The 19561-nt window shown below is 30.9% G+C and overlaps 1 protein-coding gene across 4 annotated transcripts in view; it reads left to right on the top strand.

The window, feature by feature from the left end:
• Positions 1-18824, top strand: part of chinmo (Chronologically inappropriate morphogenesis) — a 50289-nt gene extending 31465 nt beyond the window's left edge. For all 4 annotated transcript variants that reach the window (XM_065343660.1, XM_065343662.1, XM_065343661.1 and 1 more), the window contains exons 2-6: positions 2748-2931; positions 3317-3534; positions 6043-6658; positions 6764-7015; positions 9081-18824. In XM_065343660.1, the coding sequence (XP_065199732.1) occupies positions 2814-2931; positions 3317-3534; positions 6043-6658; positions 6764-7015; positions 9081-9304 (1428 nt within the window). In that variant the 5' untranslated portion in view covers positions 2748-2813 and the 3' untranslated portion in view covers positions 9305-18824. The remainder of the gene's footprint in view (positions 1-2747; positions 2932-3316; positions 3535-6042; positions 6659-6763; positions 7016-9080) is intronic.
• Positions 18825-19561: the final 737 nt, after the last annotated feature.

Here is a 19561-nt window from a genome sequence, read left to right as displayed (position 1 = left end):
CAGAAATGTTCATTTTTTGAGACATTTTTCTCACTACGAAATCAGATTTAAAGTCTGTTTCCGATATCCACAGATGGAAGTGTTTATGTTTTAGAAAATTTTTTGAGGTTAGAAAGTTTTATTTCCTAAAATTTTGTTTCTCTTCATTTTTTTACAAGAGCCTTAGTTCCTCCAAAAAATGATCTTTTGCGATGAAAAATTTCAATTTTTTATCACAAAAAATCCAGTTGAATTGAATTTATGAATTTTTGGTCACATTTGGAAATTTTTATGACCTGTAATATGTATTGTTTCTTTTTTTGTCATGAAGAAAGTTGAAAAAAAAGTGATTTTTCATCGCGAACAATACGAGCACATTTTAGTAGAACGTATGAAATCTCACTCAAAATATTTTTTAAAATGATACTACTCTACGGTTTCATGCTCTGCAATTACATATTTTTCTTCGCTTTTTTTCATGATGGGGGCCTTTTCTTTTTCTAAAAATAGTTATGGATTTTTAATGAAAACCAGGAGTTCTACGAAAAGAAATAGTTGACAAACATAATTGTAGAGAATAAAAGTAGCAGTTATTGAGATATTTTGGAAAAAAAATTGAAATGTTCAAAATTATATATTTGAAGATTTATTTTTTTGAGACTCTTCAAATGGCCTCTAGGGTGGATCATTTTTCAATTTTTTTGGAAACTTGATGGAGCCCATCTTCTATCAGTCATGGCTGGATGACCTCAACAAGACGCAGGAAAAATTTCAAATTTTCGGTTGGGAAAATTTTCAAATGCTTCAAAATAATTTTTTCGTGTTTGAAATTTTTTTTAGTTTTTTTTTTGCTTCAGTGGAATTCTTGATGGCTAAAGTTCTTCCAAATCATCACATTAAAAAGTTTAAACAATTGTCAACATTTTTTTATCATGGTCATGAGTTCTCAAAACAACCTGTTCTTCCTTTCAAAATTTTAAAATTTTGTGATTATCTCCTTTAGCAACTGATTTAACAGAAAAATTGAAATTTTTGTTGAAACATTATGAAGAATTTTCAAATTTCAAACTATTGCTGGGAGGGTTTAAATATTGGGCTAAAAACTTGAAATGTTTCGTGCGTCATGATTGAGACCATTTGGTCATAATTTTTTACCAGGCATGTAACTCAATTAGATTTCCAAAAAAAAAAAAAAAAAAATTGTAAACGACCCATTTTAATAGCCAATTATTCTATTCTTCACATTATGAATCAGAGCTCAACTTTCGGAGAGCTCGTCTTTGAATGAAATTCAGAAATTTTTCAATGGCGTTTTCTTCAGAAAAGAATTACTTGGAGGTTTGATTTCCGAGAATTGATTTTAATACAGGTGAATCTTTTTTAGGAATTTTTTCTCTATGTGAAAATCAGAATCAATGTGCTCAAATCCCAATTTTATTCAAAACTTTGTTAGTAGACTTATTTTAGGTTGAAACCAAAAAAAATGAAGGCCAATTGTTGTCGACCTTTCATTTCCTATCCTCTTTTAAAACTGAACCCAAGAACTCATTTTTGAAAAATTTTAAACCAAGTTTATTGTTTTTTTTTTCAACTCGAAGCTATAAATCGTATTTTTGAGGTTTTTTCCCTCGCACTGCTGTATCGAAAGTTCGACCTTTTTTTCAACGATACCAACCCTGCTCGTTGCTTTCGCTATACTTCTACTCTTATCGCAACATTTAGTTATTGCGCTTCTGTAATCAATAACCTCATTTTCTACACATTCGTCGACTATACCTATTTTGTTTAATTTTTATACGTTTAGCGTAAGTGCATTTTCACGTACGTAACCGATAAAATCTCCAATGTGACATTGCAGAATTGATAATTTCTGCGCTCTAAGTAAGGTTTGCTCATCTTATTTCCATTTCCTATAATCTGCTTTAGTCAACGTCTATAACCCTATACGATTTTCCCACGTCATTGTTCATCCTGTTACCTGATACAGTACCTTACCTACTCGTATTTCGTAGAATGAAATCACCGATGACGCTGACGTTTGAATTTCATGGGATGAGATTTTCCCGCGCCAATTTAATTTTTAAACTCGCACGTGTACGAAAGCTTCTTCATTATGAGATACGATATCAGTGTGGAAATCTTCTTTGCAAAATTGACTGAATTAGCGAAATTTGCTGAGAAAAGAATGGAAATATAGAGAGAGACAGACAGAGGTTGAATTTCAAATATGTACAGGAAATCTGCGAATATACAGAATACGATCGAGTGTCGGAAAAATGCGCTGATGATAATAACAATAGCATGTATAATCGAATTACACTACGAGGCTTTAATGCATCGGCGGCGGATCTTAGGTATCGAATTAAATTTTCCCACATGCATATCTATCTATACGTCGTCGTCGATGATTCCTACGGTGTGTGCAAATTAACAATTTTAATGCTGTCGCATCGATATCGCACGAGGTGATATTTCTGCTGCGTTTTTTATTTTCGATCTTCATTTATCTCATCGGCGAGTCGATAATAATCAATTGTAAGAGTAGACATGATGATTGTGAAAAAATAAAAAATAAAAACGCATCACGTTGGAGAAATGTTGTCGCGGATAAATCATAACGAATCAGTTTTATAATACCTACTTACATATAAACACGGACATTGCGATCGCGATCGAGATAACCGTGAACTTGATAAGAGATATAGTGAGCTTAAAATATACCCACGCAATGTATTAATAATTTATAAATTTTTATTTTTATGTTTCAGGGTAAATGATAATGTTAGCTTTAGTGTAAGAGAAAGGCTTTCGCGAGAGCGCACAATAATTTGGTAATGGACCCGCAGCAGCAGTTTTGTTTAAAATGGAATAGTTTTGGCAACAACCTCGTCAGTACTTTTGATAACTTATTTAAATCTGCAAGCCTTACCGATGTAACACTATTTTGCGAAGGTAAGTTTGATTTTTTTTTTTTTTTTTTCGTAGGCATAATTTACTACACTATTTTAAACGCATGATGTGACGAGTATACGAGTGATGCTGCGTGTAATTCTACGATACTTTGTCGTTCCACGTTTATTTTGTGTATTTTCGAAAAAATAATATGTACTATACTCGTGGCATTATATAAAAGATGAAAAAAAAATTTCGAACGTTGGCGTATAATTATACACACCAAACCATAAGAAAACGACAGAAACTGAGATATGATTTTTTTTTCATCTTGTATAACGTACTATGTAGCGTATCCTTTCTTTTGAGTTATTAAAAAAATTACTTACTCTTTTATTTTTTGTTAAGCGGTGTTTTATTAATTTATTTTTATTTTTCTTCGCAGGGGTAACATTTAAGGCGCACAAGTTAATTTTAGCAGCTTGCAGTAAACATTTTCAAGATTTATTCGAATCAGCACCCTCTTGTCCTAGTATATTGGTGATATTAGATGGAACATCGTCGAGTAATATGTCCGCATTACTTGAGTTCATGTACAAAGGAGAAGTTCATGTGGCTCAAGAAAGCTTATCGAGTTTTTTAAAAGCGGCTGAGTATTTACAAGTGAGTTTCGATTTCGATGTTGAGAATTATTTTGTCCACGTGCTGTAGGGCTGGGCTGGGCTGGAGGAGGTTTATTGTGAAAAGCAAAAGAAACTCGAAAAATGAGTTTTTCGTCTCGTGCTGAGTAATTATCTTAATGATGAAAAGTTAAAAATAACTTTGATTTTTACCGAGTTGAAAATGTGCTTGGGTCGCGCCAGTCTGTCTAATTAAATAACTGTCGGGGATTTTTTTTTTTTGGTTTTTTGGTATGGAAGGATTCGAAATAATTTTAATTTATCGCGAGTTTTTGTGTGTTTTTTTGGAATTTAATTTAAATTTTTTCGTCCTCGGCAATGGACTCATTCGAAATGTCTGGGCTAAATTTATTAAAAATACCTGAAAATATCGTGTTATTAATATCTCAACGTGTCTTAATTGAGCTTTCAATTTTTGGTCACTGTCTGGCAAAATTGATGAAAATTTGGTTCTTGCCTAATGTTGACCTCTTCTCTTTGAAATCAGACATAAACGAAAGTTCAGTTTGGAAAGAACGTGTTCCAAAATCCCCGTTAACGGAAATTTCAACTATTTGGATTGGGCTTCAAATTCTTTGGGGGATTTGTGATGAACTTGTTTTAAAAAATGAAAAATCTTCAATTTTAGGACCAAAAATGTAATATTTTGAAAATACTTTCCTAGTAAAATTTTTGTAAAGTTTCCCACTTGATATTGACCTCCCTCCTTCCACACCTCTCTTCCCCTTCAGAAAAAAATTTGACAAAATTTGGATTTTTGAAGAAAAAAAATATGTTTCAAAATTTAATTTAAAAAATTTTGGGTAGATTAGGCTTTGTATTTTTGGATAATTTTAGTCTAATAAAAATTTTAGGACCAAAAATGTAACATTTCAAAAATACTTTCCCAGTAAAATTTTTGAAAAGTTTCCCACTTGATATTGACCTCCCTCCCTCCCTCCACACATCTCTTCCCCTTCAGAAAAAAATTTGACAAAATTTGGATTTTTGAAAAAAAAATATGTTTCAAAATTTAATAAAAATTTTTTTGGGTAGATTAGGCTTTGAATTTTTGGAGAATTTTTAAAATCTAATGAATTGTGAAAATTCTTTATCGGTAAAATTAACGAAAATTTGTTTCTTACTCAATATTGACCTCTTCTCTCTCTCTTCAGAAAAAAATTTGACGACGTTTGGATTTTTAAGAAGAATTTATTCTAAAACCTCTCTAACAAATTTCAGCTACCATGATTGGGCTTCTAATTTTTTGGACTAGAAATGATTGTATCCCCCCCCCCTTTTCAGAGATAAATTTGACAAAATTTGGATGTTTAGGAGAACATCTTCCAAAATATTCTCGTCACCAAAATTTCAGCTTCTCCTATTGAGTTTATATAGGCCCTTTTTTTTGTAATTTTTGAAGTACATACTCGTACAACGAAATCTTGAAAATGAAAAAATGAATTTGAACTGATGAATTTGATTTCCATGTCGCAAAAATTCACCACTCCATTTTTAAACTTTTGAATTTCAAATTTTTTTATATGTGGACCTATGTAGATCATCAGTCTAATAGTGTTCGGCTAGAAACTGTTGAAATTGGGGTTTTTGAATTTCGGCATCTCGAATGTGGATGGAAACTCGAGTTTTCAGCTGCTAAAATTAATTTCCACGGTTTTAGTAAAATTTCCAAAATTTTTGAAGAAAATCCAAATCTTACTGGAGGCTCTAGATCGAGTGGAAATGATGAAATTTGGTTTCTAAAGGATCAATAATAATCAGAGGGTAAATTTTCATCATTTTGTTTAAAAAATGCATTCTCAATTATTGAAAATAATTTGTCAACTGTCAATGGAGGGTCCAAATTGAAAAAAATCGATAGCTTAGATTTCATTTTTATTTAAATTGAATTTGAAAAAAATAATTATGGTGTTTTCAGTTTTGATACCTCTTGTATTTTTTGTTTTTTTTTTTTCAATATAAATGTTCGTTCAACTTTTTTCCAAGTCCTTGATGTGGTCAAAAATTCTAAAATTTTCGATGAAAATGTGATTTGTCATTAAAATAATCTGAAAATAGAAATCGGTGATTGATAAATTTTTGATAATTTATTACTTTTTTGTTGAAATATCATCAAAATGATTTGAACGACTTTATTAAATGACGATTTAATTTTTTTAAAGTCGAGGTAGCATTTTTGAAAATTTAGTTTTTGGTTACTGGGGGTAGGGGTGGAGGTAGAAGAGAAAGTGTGATGAGAATTGGTTGAAATAGAATTGTTACTGGCTTTTAAATTCAATTCAGTCATTTTTGTCTCTGAAATTATATTACTTGGAAAAGTAAAAACTGCATTTTCTAGCTGAAAAATGAGCAAAATTGTAAGGTAGGTACCTATTTATTGAAATAAGTACTTCCTCCAGCCCTGTTCATTTCATATTTGAACAAATTAGTTATACGTGTAACTTCGAATTTGACCCCTTTACTAACTCGATGTCATTTTTATGATTCGCAGGTCAAAGGATTATCCGTAGAACAAGAAAAATTAGTCACACAACAACACTCGTCTGACTCGAGGGTTGATTCGCCAAGTAGTACTCGTAATTCGAAACAGAATAAGAACACCGGTGGTCAAAATGCGAATAAAATGGAAGATGGAAGCGGCGGTGGCAGCAGATCGGGGCACGGCAACGATTCCGAGTCAATGTTACCGCCTTCGTCTCCGGCGTCGAGCTCTTCGTATTCCCCATCTGCATATCCTATGTATCGTAATAGAGATCATTACGATCAGCGATTACAGGTGTCCAGTCATGCTTTGTCGTACGAAGTCCTACCACCTTCGCGAAAACGTCATCCGCCTAGAAGTCCCAACGATTCGATGCGTGATTCTCACATACGCGGATCCGTGCTCAGGGACGGATCGAAACTAGACCGAGAATCTCCGCTGCAGGTCGGTTTCACGCCACCGCCGTCGTCGTCAGTATCGCACCATTACGAACCCCTCCCACCGACGATACCTCCGCCTTTATCGGTGGATGGTACTGCTGCTGCGGGATCGTTTGAACGTTCCGGAAATATCGAGAAGTCGCCTTCGCCCCAACATTGGCATTCGAATTCAAATTGCGCCGAAGGTATGTAGAAAGCACCACACAGTTGCATTTTGAATAATTGTACCTATGTGGGTTTGTGGATCCAATTCAACGATGGAGTTATTAATATTATTAATTTGTGTTTAGATCTTCGCATTAAATGTGAAGAAAACGCTGGAAGTGGCATTGACGAAAATGGAGGCGATCGGAAGTACTACAGCGGGTCTTTGGAAAGTAATCAAAGAGACAGAGAAGTCAATGATCGCATTCCACCTCCACCAGCGCTCGAAATCGTACAGTCGCCATCCGGTTCAAGATCAAACACTTGGAATTCTGCTTTACCTAATCCGAAAATGGATCCACCACATAAAGGAGTTACCACTACCACTACACCGGATGGTAATTATAATTTTTTCGAGATTTTGAGTTTGGGTGCGGTTTCAATCCCAAATTATCACAAAAATTTCAATATAATGTGTTTCACTCTTATTATCTGAGCGAAAGGGAAGTAATCATAATTCCAGTAGTTATTTTTCATAGAAAATAAAGGTAGCAAAGTATATGCTTCTCCCTCCACCATCTCTAGAAATATCTAGCAAAAATGGTCGTGGAATATTCCAAAATTATAGCTTGGAGGGGGTGGGTCCATAATGAAGGGAGACTTGTCAAAATTTTCAGCGAATATTTTTCAAATGCCTAACAAGTTTGAAGAAAATAAGGTGTCAAATTAGAAATGAACTAGATTTTTTGAGCGTATGAATTGTAGGTGACTTGTCTTTGTGTCAAAATCGCTGGAAACTCTCAAGATTTTTGAAAAAAAAGAAGAAAAAATTTGAATTTTTATTAATTCTGTTTCAAATTGTGAAAAGATGGAATTCTGATTTCAAAGCCAAATTTCTTTTATAGCTCTGAGAAAAAGTTCTCTCTATCAATTTGTAGAAAAAAAAGAGAAAAAAACTTTTTTCATGCCAGACTCTTAATCTGAAATTTTCAGCCAAATAGCTCAAATGAGGTTTTCCCAATCAAAGAAATTGAGCTTTGCCAATTTCAACGGGTATCAAAGTCGGAAAAAATTCAAGATTTATTCAAAAGCCATAAAAATGTTGTAATAATTTTGCAATTTTTCATCATGTTACGAAAATTTGACAATTTCTCCTTTTTATCGACGTACATATTATTCTGAATTTCTGGAGCTAGATACTCACTTTCTCTGTAGCTAGTTCTCAACATGTCAATAGGCCTGTAATAAAATAATTTCATTGATTTTTGAGATTTTTTTTCATTTTTTTTGAAAATTTGAATAAATTTCTTGACATTTAAAAAAAATAGCATAGCATTGTTAATTTATAATTTTTTTTTTTAAATAACATTTTATTCAAATTTCAAGTGAAGATGAATCACCACACTTTTTTATAATTTTGATCCTGCAAGGGATCTGTTATATTGAAGAAGGAGAAATTATGTGCTCAAAAATTTTGGAAAACGATGCAAATTTGTTGAACTGAAAACTTGGTTTGCATAAATGATTGAAATAACGAAATGGATGATATTTGGCCGCTGTTCGAAAAGAAAGAATATTTATTAATTTTTTTAAATTTCGAGAGAATCCTTCCTCTCCTCCTCATTGTCTGTCTCAAGGCTTTCGTACAATTTTTTAACCCAGGAAATTCTCAACGTTGACAACTTTCACCATTTTACAAGCTTTTGAGGCACAAAACTTCCTCAAAATTGACGTCTTTGAAGTCAAATTTTTTCAGTTTACTCAAGTTTTCTAATTTTTGAGTCATAAAAAGCCAACGAGATGAAAATTTCTAATTGAAGGATATTTTTTTCTATTTCGGTTTCAATTTCTAAGGAACCCCTTCTGTCCCCCTTCCACCTAAACTCCAAGTTCGATTTCCATAAGAAAAAAAGGCCTAGGGCACTGATTGAAATTAATTTTTTGAGCTGAAATTTTCAGAATCTCATTCTGTAGTCAACATGAACCAATTTAGGTATTGGGATAATTTCTTCTACTTTTTGTGTCTGGAAAAACGATAAGAATCTCCTTGCTCTTGGATCTAGATATTTTTTTTGGCGGGAGATGGAATTTTTCATACGAAGCTGTTTTTTATTTTTATATTTTCCAATTTAAACTATTCAGATATGTATGATGAGAAATGTAGCAAAAATTATTGCAGCCTGCAGGTATAGATCTCTTGAGCCTCATAGTTTCATTCGAATTCAAGCTTATTGTTGCAATTTGGGACATTCTTGTATCGAAAAAACAAACTCTTCTGAAACAGAGCTTCGAACTCTCGAATTGCTCGAATTCAAAGGCCCAAAAACGGATGTCATTATAATATAGGAATGGGGGAGATCTATGTAACTTTACTCAGATAATATTTACGTATATTTTGCATTAATAAACGACTACGAATAGTATGTACTATAATTATATAATTTGGACGTCGTGTTGTTGCAGGTAAAAAGCTGCAATGTCCATTTTGCGAACGTTTATACGGATACGAAACGAATTTACGAGCTCATATCAGGCAACGCCACCAAGGCATTCGAGTACCTTGTCCTTTCTGCTCGCGAACATTCACAAGAAATAACACCGTTCGTAGGCATATCGCGCGCGAACATAAAACAGAGCTCAGTTTAAAGGCTTTGCAACAAGGCCAAGTACAAAATCATAATCAATAGTTTCACCAAAATACCAGTAACTACCTCTATAGTACAAATATTTTACTTTTCTTCTATCTCTTTGTTTTCTATTTAGTTATTTAATTATTTTGTTTATTTTATTTTATTTTTTTTACAGTGTTTTAATTACTACTTTTTCAGAAATTTTTTTTTATTCTGTTGATAATTTTTATTGTACGGTGCGAGTGAAATGATTTCAAGGGGCGATCCCCCTTCGGTATTTTTTTTTTTTCAAAACGAAGTATCATTTTACTCTCGCTCGATAACCGTTATTACAGCTCTCTTTGTTATATATGTTAAAAAAACAATTCATACCTCAGCATATACATAATAATTTGGTTTAAACTATCGAAAGTTGCCTACTATAAGGCGATGCATCCTGTTTTTTTTTGGTTCCTCTCATACAGACTCATTATGTTTTACCAGTTGTTGTTGTAGCTGTGAACAGTTCGATACTTAAGCCGATGGTGGTTTTAATTTAATTATTTAAAACGCCGTTTTAATTCGTATGCGAGGGTACGAAAAAAAAAGGATACTTTCGATGGCTTGAACCATATCACATAATAATCATGTGCGTTTGTGTACGACGTGTGCATTTGCATTTGAAATCGCTCGATTTTTCCACTTTGAATGCCAAAACGATGAATGGTACGAATGAATTTTCAATCATTGATCTCAATTTATGTTACTTTTTTTTATGTATATTTTTTGGCTTTACTAATTTTGTTTTTTTTTTTATTCGATTAGGAAATACGGTGTGGTGTTTCAGATAGAGGGAGGGAAATTGCGTTGTTGAAAATTATACTTTTTTTTAAATCGTCGCCTCATCAGAAATAGCGAAATTTTCTCCTCAAAAAATTTGAATTCATAGATATTTAAATTCAGCTCAAATTAGTCCTTTGAAATTCAACAGGTTTTAAAAATCAATCATATATTTAAATGATACGCGATCTTACGAGATTGAAGAAGAATTTGGAGTGAAAATGGTTGATGGGAGAGGGGAAGTCTAAAACTCAAAATCTGAAAATTGTCACGCGGATATCGAAGTATTTATAATTTTTTTGAACTTGATGTTCCTCTGGGTTTTGTGTACCTCCTTCAGAAGCACGTTTTGTCTTCGAAGGCTAAACTATTTTTAATTTTGTGATCAAGGATCTCAAAAATTTACTTTTTGGTATCTGCTTCGAAATTTTCAACTTTTTTGAGAATTTGGGTTTACTTTTCTCCATTTATGATCCCTACTGACCTCCCTCCTCCTCACTGGTGAGATTTTCACGAGTTGTTGAATCATTTCGAAAAATTAAATTGGTAATTACAATTATTCGCCTGTCAGAATTCATTCTGAGATTTATCAAAATTCAGCTTTTGACACACCCTCTCCCTCCCCACAGTTTATGGGGCAAGTTTTTCATTTTGAATTGCTTCAAAAATGTAAATCTGTCATTAATAATAATTCATGTTTCGAAATCCACTCTAACGAAATTTTTTAGAGTGTGGTTTTATGACAGTCAGGGCCCCTTTTTAGGTCCATTTGAAAATTTTTTGCATTTTGAAATAATTTCAAAAATTAAAGATTAGTTTTTCAAGTTTGAAAAAAAAACTAATTTTCAAAAAAAAAATTCTATTAAATTTTTTCTAATTCTGAACTTGAATAATTCCTAACTAAATTTTGTAAAAGACTAAAAAAAGTAGATGCTACACAAAAGATCTCCCTCATTTCGGGTTTGGATTCAGAAATTCATTTGTTTCAAAATTGTGAGTTTTAAATTCGAGTTCACTTTTGGCAGCTACGTTATTTCAATTTGAACATGAGAACGATTTTCTATTACCAGAAAAGGAAGAGGGAAGTGCTCAATCTACCTCAAATCCGACCTTTTCATTTCGAGTTTTTTTTTTTCAAATCCGTACGATCGCCTATTTCAATATTTTTTTTAATAAAAAGAAACAGTCAACTTATTAGTATGAAATTCCACAGTCTCATTAATAGTGAGTTTATATTGTAACAATGCTTTCAGTAGTTTTTAATTTCGTAATTGAGAATGAACGTTCATCGTTGCGGTATTGAAAGTGGTTAAAAAACCCTACGAGCGATGATATTTCGGCGATCTGTGATTGTATTTTAATTTTTCGTTGTTATTATTGTTGTTGAAAATATTTTTTTTCATATAAATTTATATACGTCGATTACACTCGTACATGGTCCGTTTTTCTCAAAGTAAAGGCCAAAAAAATAATGTAAATTTTGAAATAGCTGAACACGATGCGTGGATGCAGAACAGGATAGTCAAAATACAGTCTTAGTTCTCCCCGTTGCTCCATTAGTGACGGTGCATCGGCGAATACCATCTCAAGGGGAGAGAGCCACTACATTGTTCGTCGGTTCCTGTCACTACTAGTCATTTCTTCTCCTAGTATGTAATTCGTTGTTTTATCATAATATGATGTATTGTTTTCATTTTTTTTTCTTTTGTTTTTTTAAATTATGTGTATAATACCTAAAAATTTCGTTCGACTAGTAAGAAGAGCGCGTTGACTGTTTTTTTTATCGTCGATAAGTTGTTTGACTAAAACGTGCTATTCTTTAATTATTTTTTACTTATTTTTTTTTCTCATATGTGTAAATTTTTTTATGACGGTTTTTAAAAAAAACTTGAACATCCTATTCCATTTTCGTACGTCTGTAAAATCGGACGTTTTTTTTCGAATCGTTGATATTTTATTCCGTTAATTATTTTTTTTTGTTTTTTTTTCTTCCTTTAGTTGTTTTCTTTCTTTTTTTCAGTTCCATCTGTTTCTACCTCTGTTTAATTTTAATCTTTCGCGTGCAAATATGTTGACAAAACTGTAAAAGAGATTTGGTAAAATGACAAAATATTCGTCGAGCACTCTATGAATATCATGATGAAACAAAAAATAATTCAAGAAGGGGAAAAAGTATATAGGTGCCATATAATCTTCGATTTGTTGTAATTTTCTTTTTTTTTTTTTTTTCTAAATACGTAAGGTACTTGAAAATGGTGGACATATAACGTATTGTGTGTGGTTTTTTTTCGTTAATTTATTTCTATGTGCGATGAATTATTGAATGTCGATGACAAAGCAGTATAGTTACACCTTTTTAAACATAATCACGATTTGTTATCGTTTGTTTGTTTTTTTTTTAAATTTTATTTCTGTCTTTGATGATTTTGTGTTTAACACAGAAAAAAATTTTGCAAGGTGACCGTATGTGAAAAAAGTTTTGTTATTGTGTTGAGTTTTTATTTTCGTTCGATTATGTTTTTTCTTTTCTTTTACCTACCCTTTTTTTTTCGTTTCTGAATACAATAAAATTGTAACTAACCACGATTTCTGTGTGTTGGGCTGTGTAATGTATCATGAGTTGGTTGCGATTACCTTTACAGCAACATAAAATCACAATTTTTTGTTTGCAATATGATTTTTTTTTCTCTTTAGTTTTAGCTTCTTGTCGTGTTTTTATTATTTGTATTGTATTTAATTTTACATTTTTCGGTTGACTTTTGTGTTGTAAATTAGCCGATTCCGCCGCATCATCGTCGCAGTTTGAAAATTCCAGATGCAATTTGATTGCTCTGTTGCTCTGTTGTTCAGTGTGGGAGGAACTTTTTACACGCGTTTAAATTTACTCTACTACAAGTATATCAGTATTTTTTTTTTCGTAATGTTTGTTGTACGTTCGCATTCCATTAATGATTTCTTACCCCATATGTGTGCATGTGTGTGTCTGCGTGTGTGTGGAATTTATTATAAAAAATTAAGGTGTAACCACACTCGAATGTAGGCCTATATATTTGTCCGAAGAGAAGAGGCGACATTTAACTCTAGTTGAAAAAAAAAAAAATACGAAATGAAAATCCGAACGTTACTGTGTAAATCAAAGCATTTGTTTTATGTTATTGCTCGCTGTACATTATTGTTGTTTTTATAAATAGGTATCGATGTTAATAGGTTTATCGTTATTCGCCCCTCTATCGTCTGTTTGTTTGTTCGTTATATTTAATTAATAGTTAATCGTTAGTCGTGTATGTTCGTTGTTTTTACCTCATTTACATAAAACTTAAAGGCAATTATCTCAGGGATTTTGACTGCCGTAACTACATCGCGCTGTGTCGCAGTTGAAGTTATTTAGTTTTATAAAAATACTATACCTACCTACATTTTTTTCTTTTCCTCCATTCTCGCAGAACCTTTTTTTTTTATCGTGTTTTACTAGTATCGAACTGTTTTCATATTTCTCTCTCTCTGTCTCTTTCTCTCTATCACTTTCCTATAGACGCAATTTTATTTCAGACGATTTGTCGTTCTGCTGTTTTTTTCTCCTCAATGTTGTATTTGCTAAGAGTAATATTATAAAATATATATAGATTTTTACATCACTCTTCTCAGGGTTTGTACGACAGAATGTACATGAAATTAAGTCAAATGAAATCTATAGTACAAATTTGAACCTACCTCTATATGATTTTTTGTGTACATAATAATATTTAATTTCTCTTTTGTTTTAAATAATTCGCGGCGTTTTTTTTCTTTTTATATGTGCGATTTTTATTTTTACTTACGTGTATCGATGTTCTATGTTTTATAATTTTTAAATGTAGTAGTCTTACGTCGTCTTACAATATTCATTTTGCAGCCAGTTTTATCGTTTCATTGTCTCTCCAACAGTTTACGTAGTAGCCAATTGAATTACATGTAGTTTTATATTCCTCATCATCGATAGAGTGTAAAAAGTTCCTCGCTGAATCTTCTGTATATGTAGATAGGTAAAGTAAGAGATTAAGATACGCGAATGAATTATTACATTGAAGTTTTATAAATGGTAGATTGCTTAAAAATATTCCAACTTATGTGTACAAGTGACCGACGCGAGCGTACCTTGGGGCATATCGCGAGGCTAAATTAACCCGCCTGGACCACGTAAATTTTTTAGGGGCTGAAAGGGATTTACACCTATATAAAAAATATTAAAAAAATAACATAAATGTCATATCAAATTATATATAAATTTTTTTTATACATTTTGTATATATTTAATTGAAATTTCTGTGTTCTATCTGTGGGATTTTTTGATGTTTTTTCTCTTTTTTTTTCTTTTCGTTTTTTTTAAATTCCGAATTGAAATGTATATTTTCATTCGGTTCTCTGTTTCTAGGTTTTGTTGAATTAAAAAAAAAAAAAAAAAGAAAGCAAGATGTCGATTTACACGAATTTTACGATGAAACCTTAGTTTGGTATGTAAACAAAGTACAACTTCTTTTTTTTTTTCTTCGTTAGCGCTAAGTAAAAATTTAATTTTTAATATAGTGTTGGTATTTCTAATTATAAGTAAGCTTTTTAAGTGTTCTAGCTGGGTATTTGTTTTAATTATAGGTTTATATGTATTTCTGTTTTTTTTTTCTACATATGTTTATCATTTTTGTGTTTTAAGCGTTTTGCAAGGTGTATCAATCGCCTGCGTATACGAAAATTTGAATTTTTTTAATTAAACGGGATTATTATTACACCTAGATTGGGGATTATATTCCAGCGACGAGCGTTGATATACCTTGTATTTATATGTGTGATGTATGTTAATGTTTTATTCTTTGTATTTTACTATATAATATTATAATTTAATTACTATGTTCTTTTACGAACCGACCGTGTTATGCTCATTTTACTCCGTAAGTAAATTCAATAGTCAGTTTTAATTAATTACGTAAAACCGTCCATTTTTTTCCCAACAACTTATTAACGTGCTTCTATCGTATACTATTGTATCTCTTTGAAACAAAACTACTCGTTTGTATGATGCTTATTTATAATTTAAAAATATCGATTGATCATCAACGAATGACTTGTCAATTACGAAGAAAAAAAACCCACCTGCACATCCCGATGCTTTACAAATGCATTTTAATCTGTGATATAATTTATTTTATTTAATTTAGAGTGCGAAAAATCATGGATTTTTATCGATTTGTATCGTGAAATCGGGAATCTCAGGAATCTAGGCAGGTTATAATAATCGATTAATTTAAATTAGTTAAAAAAAATTAATAATGCACGGTGATAAATAATTTTTCTCGAAACGAAGAAGTGCGTTAATAAAAATATAAACTACGGGCATTATTTTTCACTTACCATAGATTTTTAATTACCTTCTACATTGTTTTCGTTTTTTTTCTCTCTCTGTAATAGAATTTTTAACTTATTGATTAATTTTATTTTTCGTTTCGTTTCGTTTTACGTATTTTCATTTTATTTTTCGTTAATCGAGCTTACATCTCTAAACGTGCGATTTGTTCGAGTTTTTTCCCTCATCTGTATCGAAAGGCTATGCGATTTTTTACTACAGCCAGGCCACCCCGTTGATCCCAAATCCGTTTAAACTTTGGTGTTAATTTTTTTTGTAGTTTAACGGTATTCTGGAGATTGATCGGAGGTGATACGAAGACGAGTTGAAACCGAAACAATTCGCAACGTTTAGAGAATGTTTACTATACTACAAGAGTACAAAAATACACACATAATGAATTTTGAAAGAAAGATGAACGTATTATCAAACTACATAAATTATATGCTAACGATTATTATTTTTAATTATAACGTTAACGTGTCTCGTTTTTTTTTTTTTTCTAATTTTTAGTTACGTTGTGGTCAACAATGTGTACATGTCATATAAATGTTATGTCACTTAATCTATATAGAGATTTTGAGTAGATATTAAGTTTTATTAGTTTTATGTTTTGTGATTATTTCGTTATAATATTCGTTCAAAACGCTTTTTAATTTTTAGTAGCTTGTAAAGTTTTTTCTCTTTTCTTTTGTTAATTTTCTCAATGCATATTGCGCTTGTTTGTTTTTCTTTTTTTTTTAAATTGTTTTTTTTTTCATTTTTTTTTTCGTTTTGTTTTGGCAAACGATGCATATAATGCATGTATTCTGCCCAGCAGGTTAGTCTGTTATGTAAAACAGCGTAAAAACTACGCGTAAAAATTAATTTCATAGTATTTTTTTTTCTTTTTAAATTAACGAATCGTTTGAAGTGTGTAAACTGGCGTGGGTTTGGTATTTTACTACACGTTTTCTGCTTCTTTATTTACTTGTATGAAAAAATTTTGAAATTTGATAGAAATTGCAAAAATGTTAATTATTAATTTGATTGGTTTTTTGGATAAAAGATTTTATTTTTATTGTCCAAGGAGATCATAGATGTAATCATTTTTTTCCTGGTCTCAATGCCATCTAATTGAAGAATATCGAGGGATTTTTCTCAAAACAATTTTCAACATATTACCAGTCAGTCCCCTGGACCTCTTCCCTTTCCCTCCCCCTCTTTTTAACCGCAAAATCGGTTTAGATTCTTAAAATTCGTCGTTCTTTTTACTCACTTCATCCTCCAATAAATAGAATAAGGTTCCTCCAAATTCTCGAGGCAATCGATAGTCGTTTTAGGACACCCTTTATACAATTAAAATTAAAATATTAAAAATCATTTGCTATCGTATCACGATTTTTTCAGCAAAAAACACATTTTGGTTTTTAAAATTGAAAAAAAAATCTGGTCAAATGTTAATAGGTATGAATTTTTTTAGTCATCAAAAATGAAAAAAAAGAATAATCAGAAACATATTTTTTTGAAACAGTTGAAAATTTTTATTTTAAACGAATTTCGAGAAACCATAAATCTAAAAAGTTCAGTTGTTATTTTCTAATATTTTTGATTTTTTTTGGTAGTTGAAATTCGTGATAATTATGATTTTTTTAATGGTGTGGCAGGAGGAACGTCGTGCTATTTTACAAAAGTTTTTGACATTTTTCTCGTGATCTAACGTACCTACTCGAAATCACAATTTCCAAATTCATTCTTGTCAACTTGGGAGGGGGCACCATCGAATAATCTACATTGCTCAAGTAGAATAAAATCAAAATTTTTGAAAAAAAAACATGAATTTTCACTGATACATTGTTCAATTTAAAGGTGATTTTTGAGATTTGGAAACAATTTTTTCACAAAAAAAGCTAATTGGCAATTGCATTTTTCGATACGATGGGTCCAATTAGACAATGAAAATTGATCTTTTTTAAAAATATCTAATCGAATTAAGATGGAGATGTGAATTCAAATTGAATACCTTCGTATAAAACTAGCTCAATGAGCATTTAATGATCCAAGATGAAAAAAAATTATAAGTAATAATATCTCTTAAAGCAGTAAACGTTGGTAAAATCCACGATGCAATAAATATTTATTCGAAAAAATATAAGTAATACGCGTAGGGATTTTAAAATGTAAAAAAATGGAGAAAGGCAACTCGAAAAATTGATTGTATTATCAGTTACCATTAATTTAAACTTACAATAGATACTGGTTAAAATAAATACTTGTAGTTACCTGAGGTTGTTAATCTATAACTTTAATAATGATCGATTCATCTAGATATTCAAACGATTCGTTATATGTTGTATAATTTTACGTGATTTTCGTTTGTGATATTTCATTTTGCCATTTTCAAAAAATGGTATCTCCGTAACCGTTACAAAAAAGAAATCTTGAATCGCTTGCAAAGTGCTTTTCTTATTATGTTTTTAGTTCTAAGTTTTATCTAGTATGCTTAGGTTTTTATTATTTTTTTCTTTGTAAGAAATCTTGTAACTGGTCATTGTTTTTATTTCGCCAATTTTTTTTTCTTTTTGAAAGGGGTTAAACGATAACGCATGAAAAATAAAAAAATTTCAGTGACATAACTGTTTAGAAACATTGTTGTCTAAAACCGTTTTTTTTTTTTTACTTTTTTTTTTGTAAACCGGAAGCATTTAAATAACAAGATATTTACTAGCAAAATTGTACATATTGTTTTTCTTTGTTGTTATTACCGCATAATTAGTTTTTCAAACGAAACAAACATGTTGTTAAAAAAAAATTTTGTGAAATAATTTGAACACCGAAAAGCATAAATCGTCGTACCAATAATATAAAGGTTTCATTTTTTTTTATCGTGCTGGTTGACGCGACGTTGTATGACATTTTTTTGAACCATTTTTTTTTTTACCTTATTTCGATTGGTATGTGAATAATACAACATAATACATACATAATAAACGAGTAGAATTGATTTATGCTTTACGTGGAAAAATTCTGTTGAGCATAATAGTGTTCATTTTAGTAATTTTCTCAAAGTACAATAATAAAAAAGTACAAAGTACCTTATATATTAGTTTTGTGTGTTATAGGTGTTGTTTTATTTTTCGTTTTTGCCCCGACATGTATTATATTGTTGCCATTTATAAAAATTGATTTAAAAAAAAAAAAAGAAAAAAAATCAAGGTATACATCAAATTATAAATGTACGAAAAATCGAAGAATCAAATGTATTATTATACTATCTGATTATTTAGCGGTGTATACCTTTTATATTTTTATTTGTTGTTTTGCAAAATGTGATTGTATTTGCATTGAATGTCGTTGGGTTTGTACCATTATTAAATGTCATAAATACATAATTATAAAAATGTCGTTTGTTTTTTATTTCGAGTTGATTTTGAAGTGTGCAGTGTGTTTGGATTGATTCTACGACAGATTGGTGGACGTGACAGAATCATCTATAATCTGCAGTCCAATCGGTAAAAAGCTTGGTTGGTTGGAATTTCTGCAGCGCAAGAAATTCAGTTGGATTTCTGTAGTATGAGTTTAAAATGTCAGATAAGACGTATTTTGAATTTTCGTAGTCGTTCATTCAAAATGTGTTGAAATTTTTCAAGAAATTCAAATATTTTGACAAAAATATTTTTGGGAAATTTTGAACGATTTTCGGCTCAAAATAGGGTCATGAGATTTTGTGATTTTTGAAAAAAGTGACAAACTATCAAAATGGGTTGAAATTTTGCGAGAAATTCAAATATTTTGACAAAAATATTTTTGAGCTTTTTTGAAGAATTTTTAGCTCAAAATTGGATTACTTTTTTCACGGTTTTTGAAAAAGTGCCAGCCTATCGAAATGAATTACAATTTGAGAAGAAAATCAAAAATTTTCATCGAAATTTTTAAAAAGAATTTTTGATTTTGTAAAATTACAGCCCTAAACTGAAAATCAACTAAACATTTCAAGAATATGGATACCAAAAAAAAAGTAGGTATGAAAAATTGTTTTAAAAAATAGAGGAAAACGTGAGAATAATTTGTATGTACCCACTACCCACCGAATAAAAAAATTGATAAGACGGACGACGTTTTGCTTACCTACTAAATTCCTG

This window comes from Planococcus citri, chromosome 1, assembly GCF_950023065.1.
Source record: "Planococcus citri chromosome 1, ihPlaCitr1.1, whole genome shotgun sequence".
NCBI classification, from domain to species: Eukaryota; Metazoa; Arthropoda; class Insecta; order Hemiptera; family Pseudococcidae; genus Planococcus; species Planococcus citri.
This window is presented reverse-complemented; position numbering and strand designations above follow the sequence as displayed.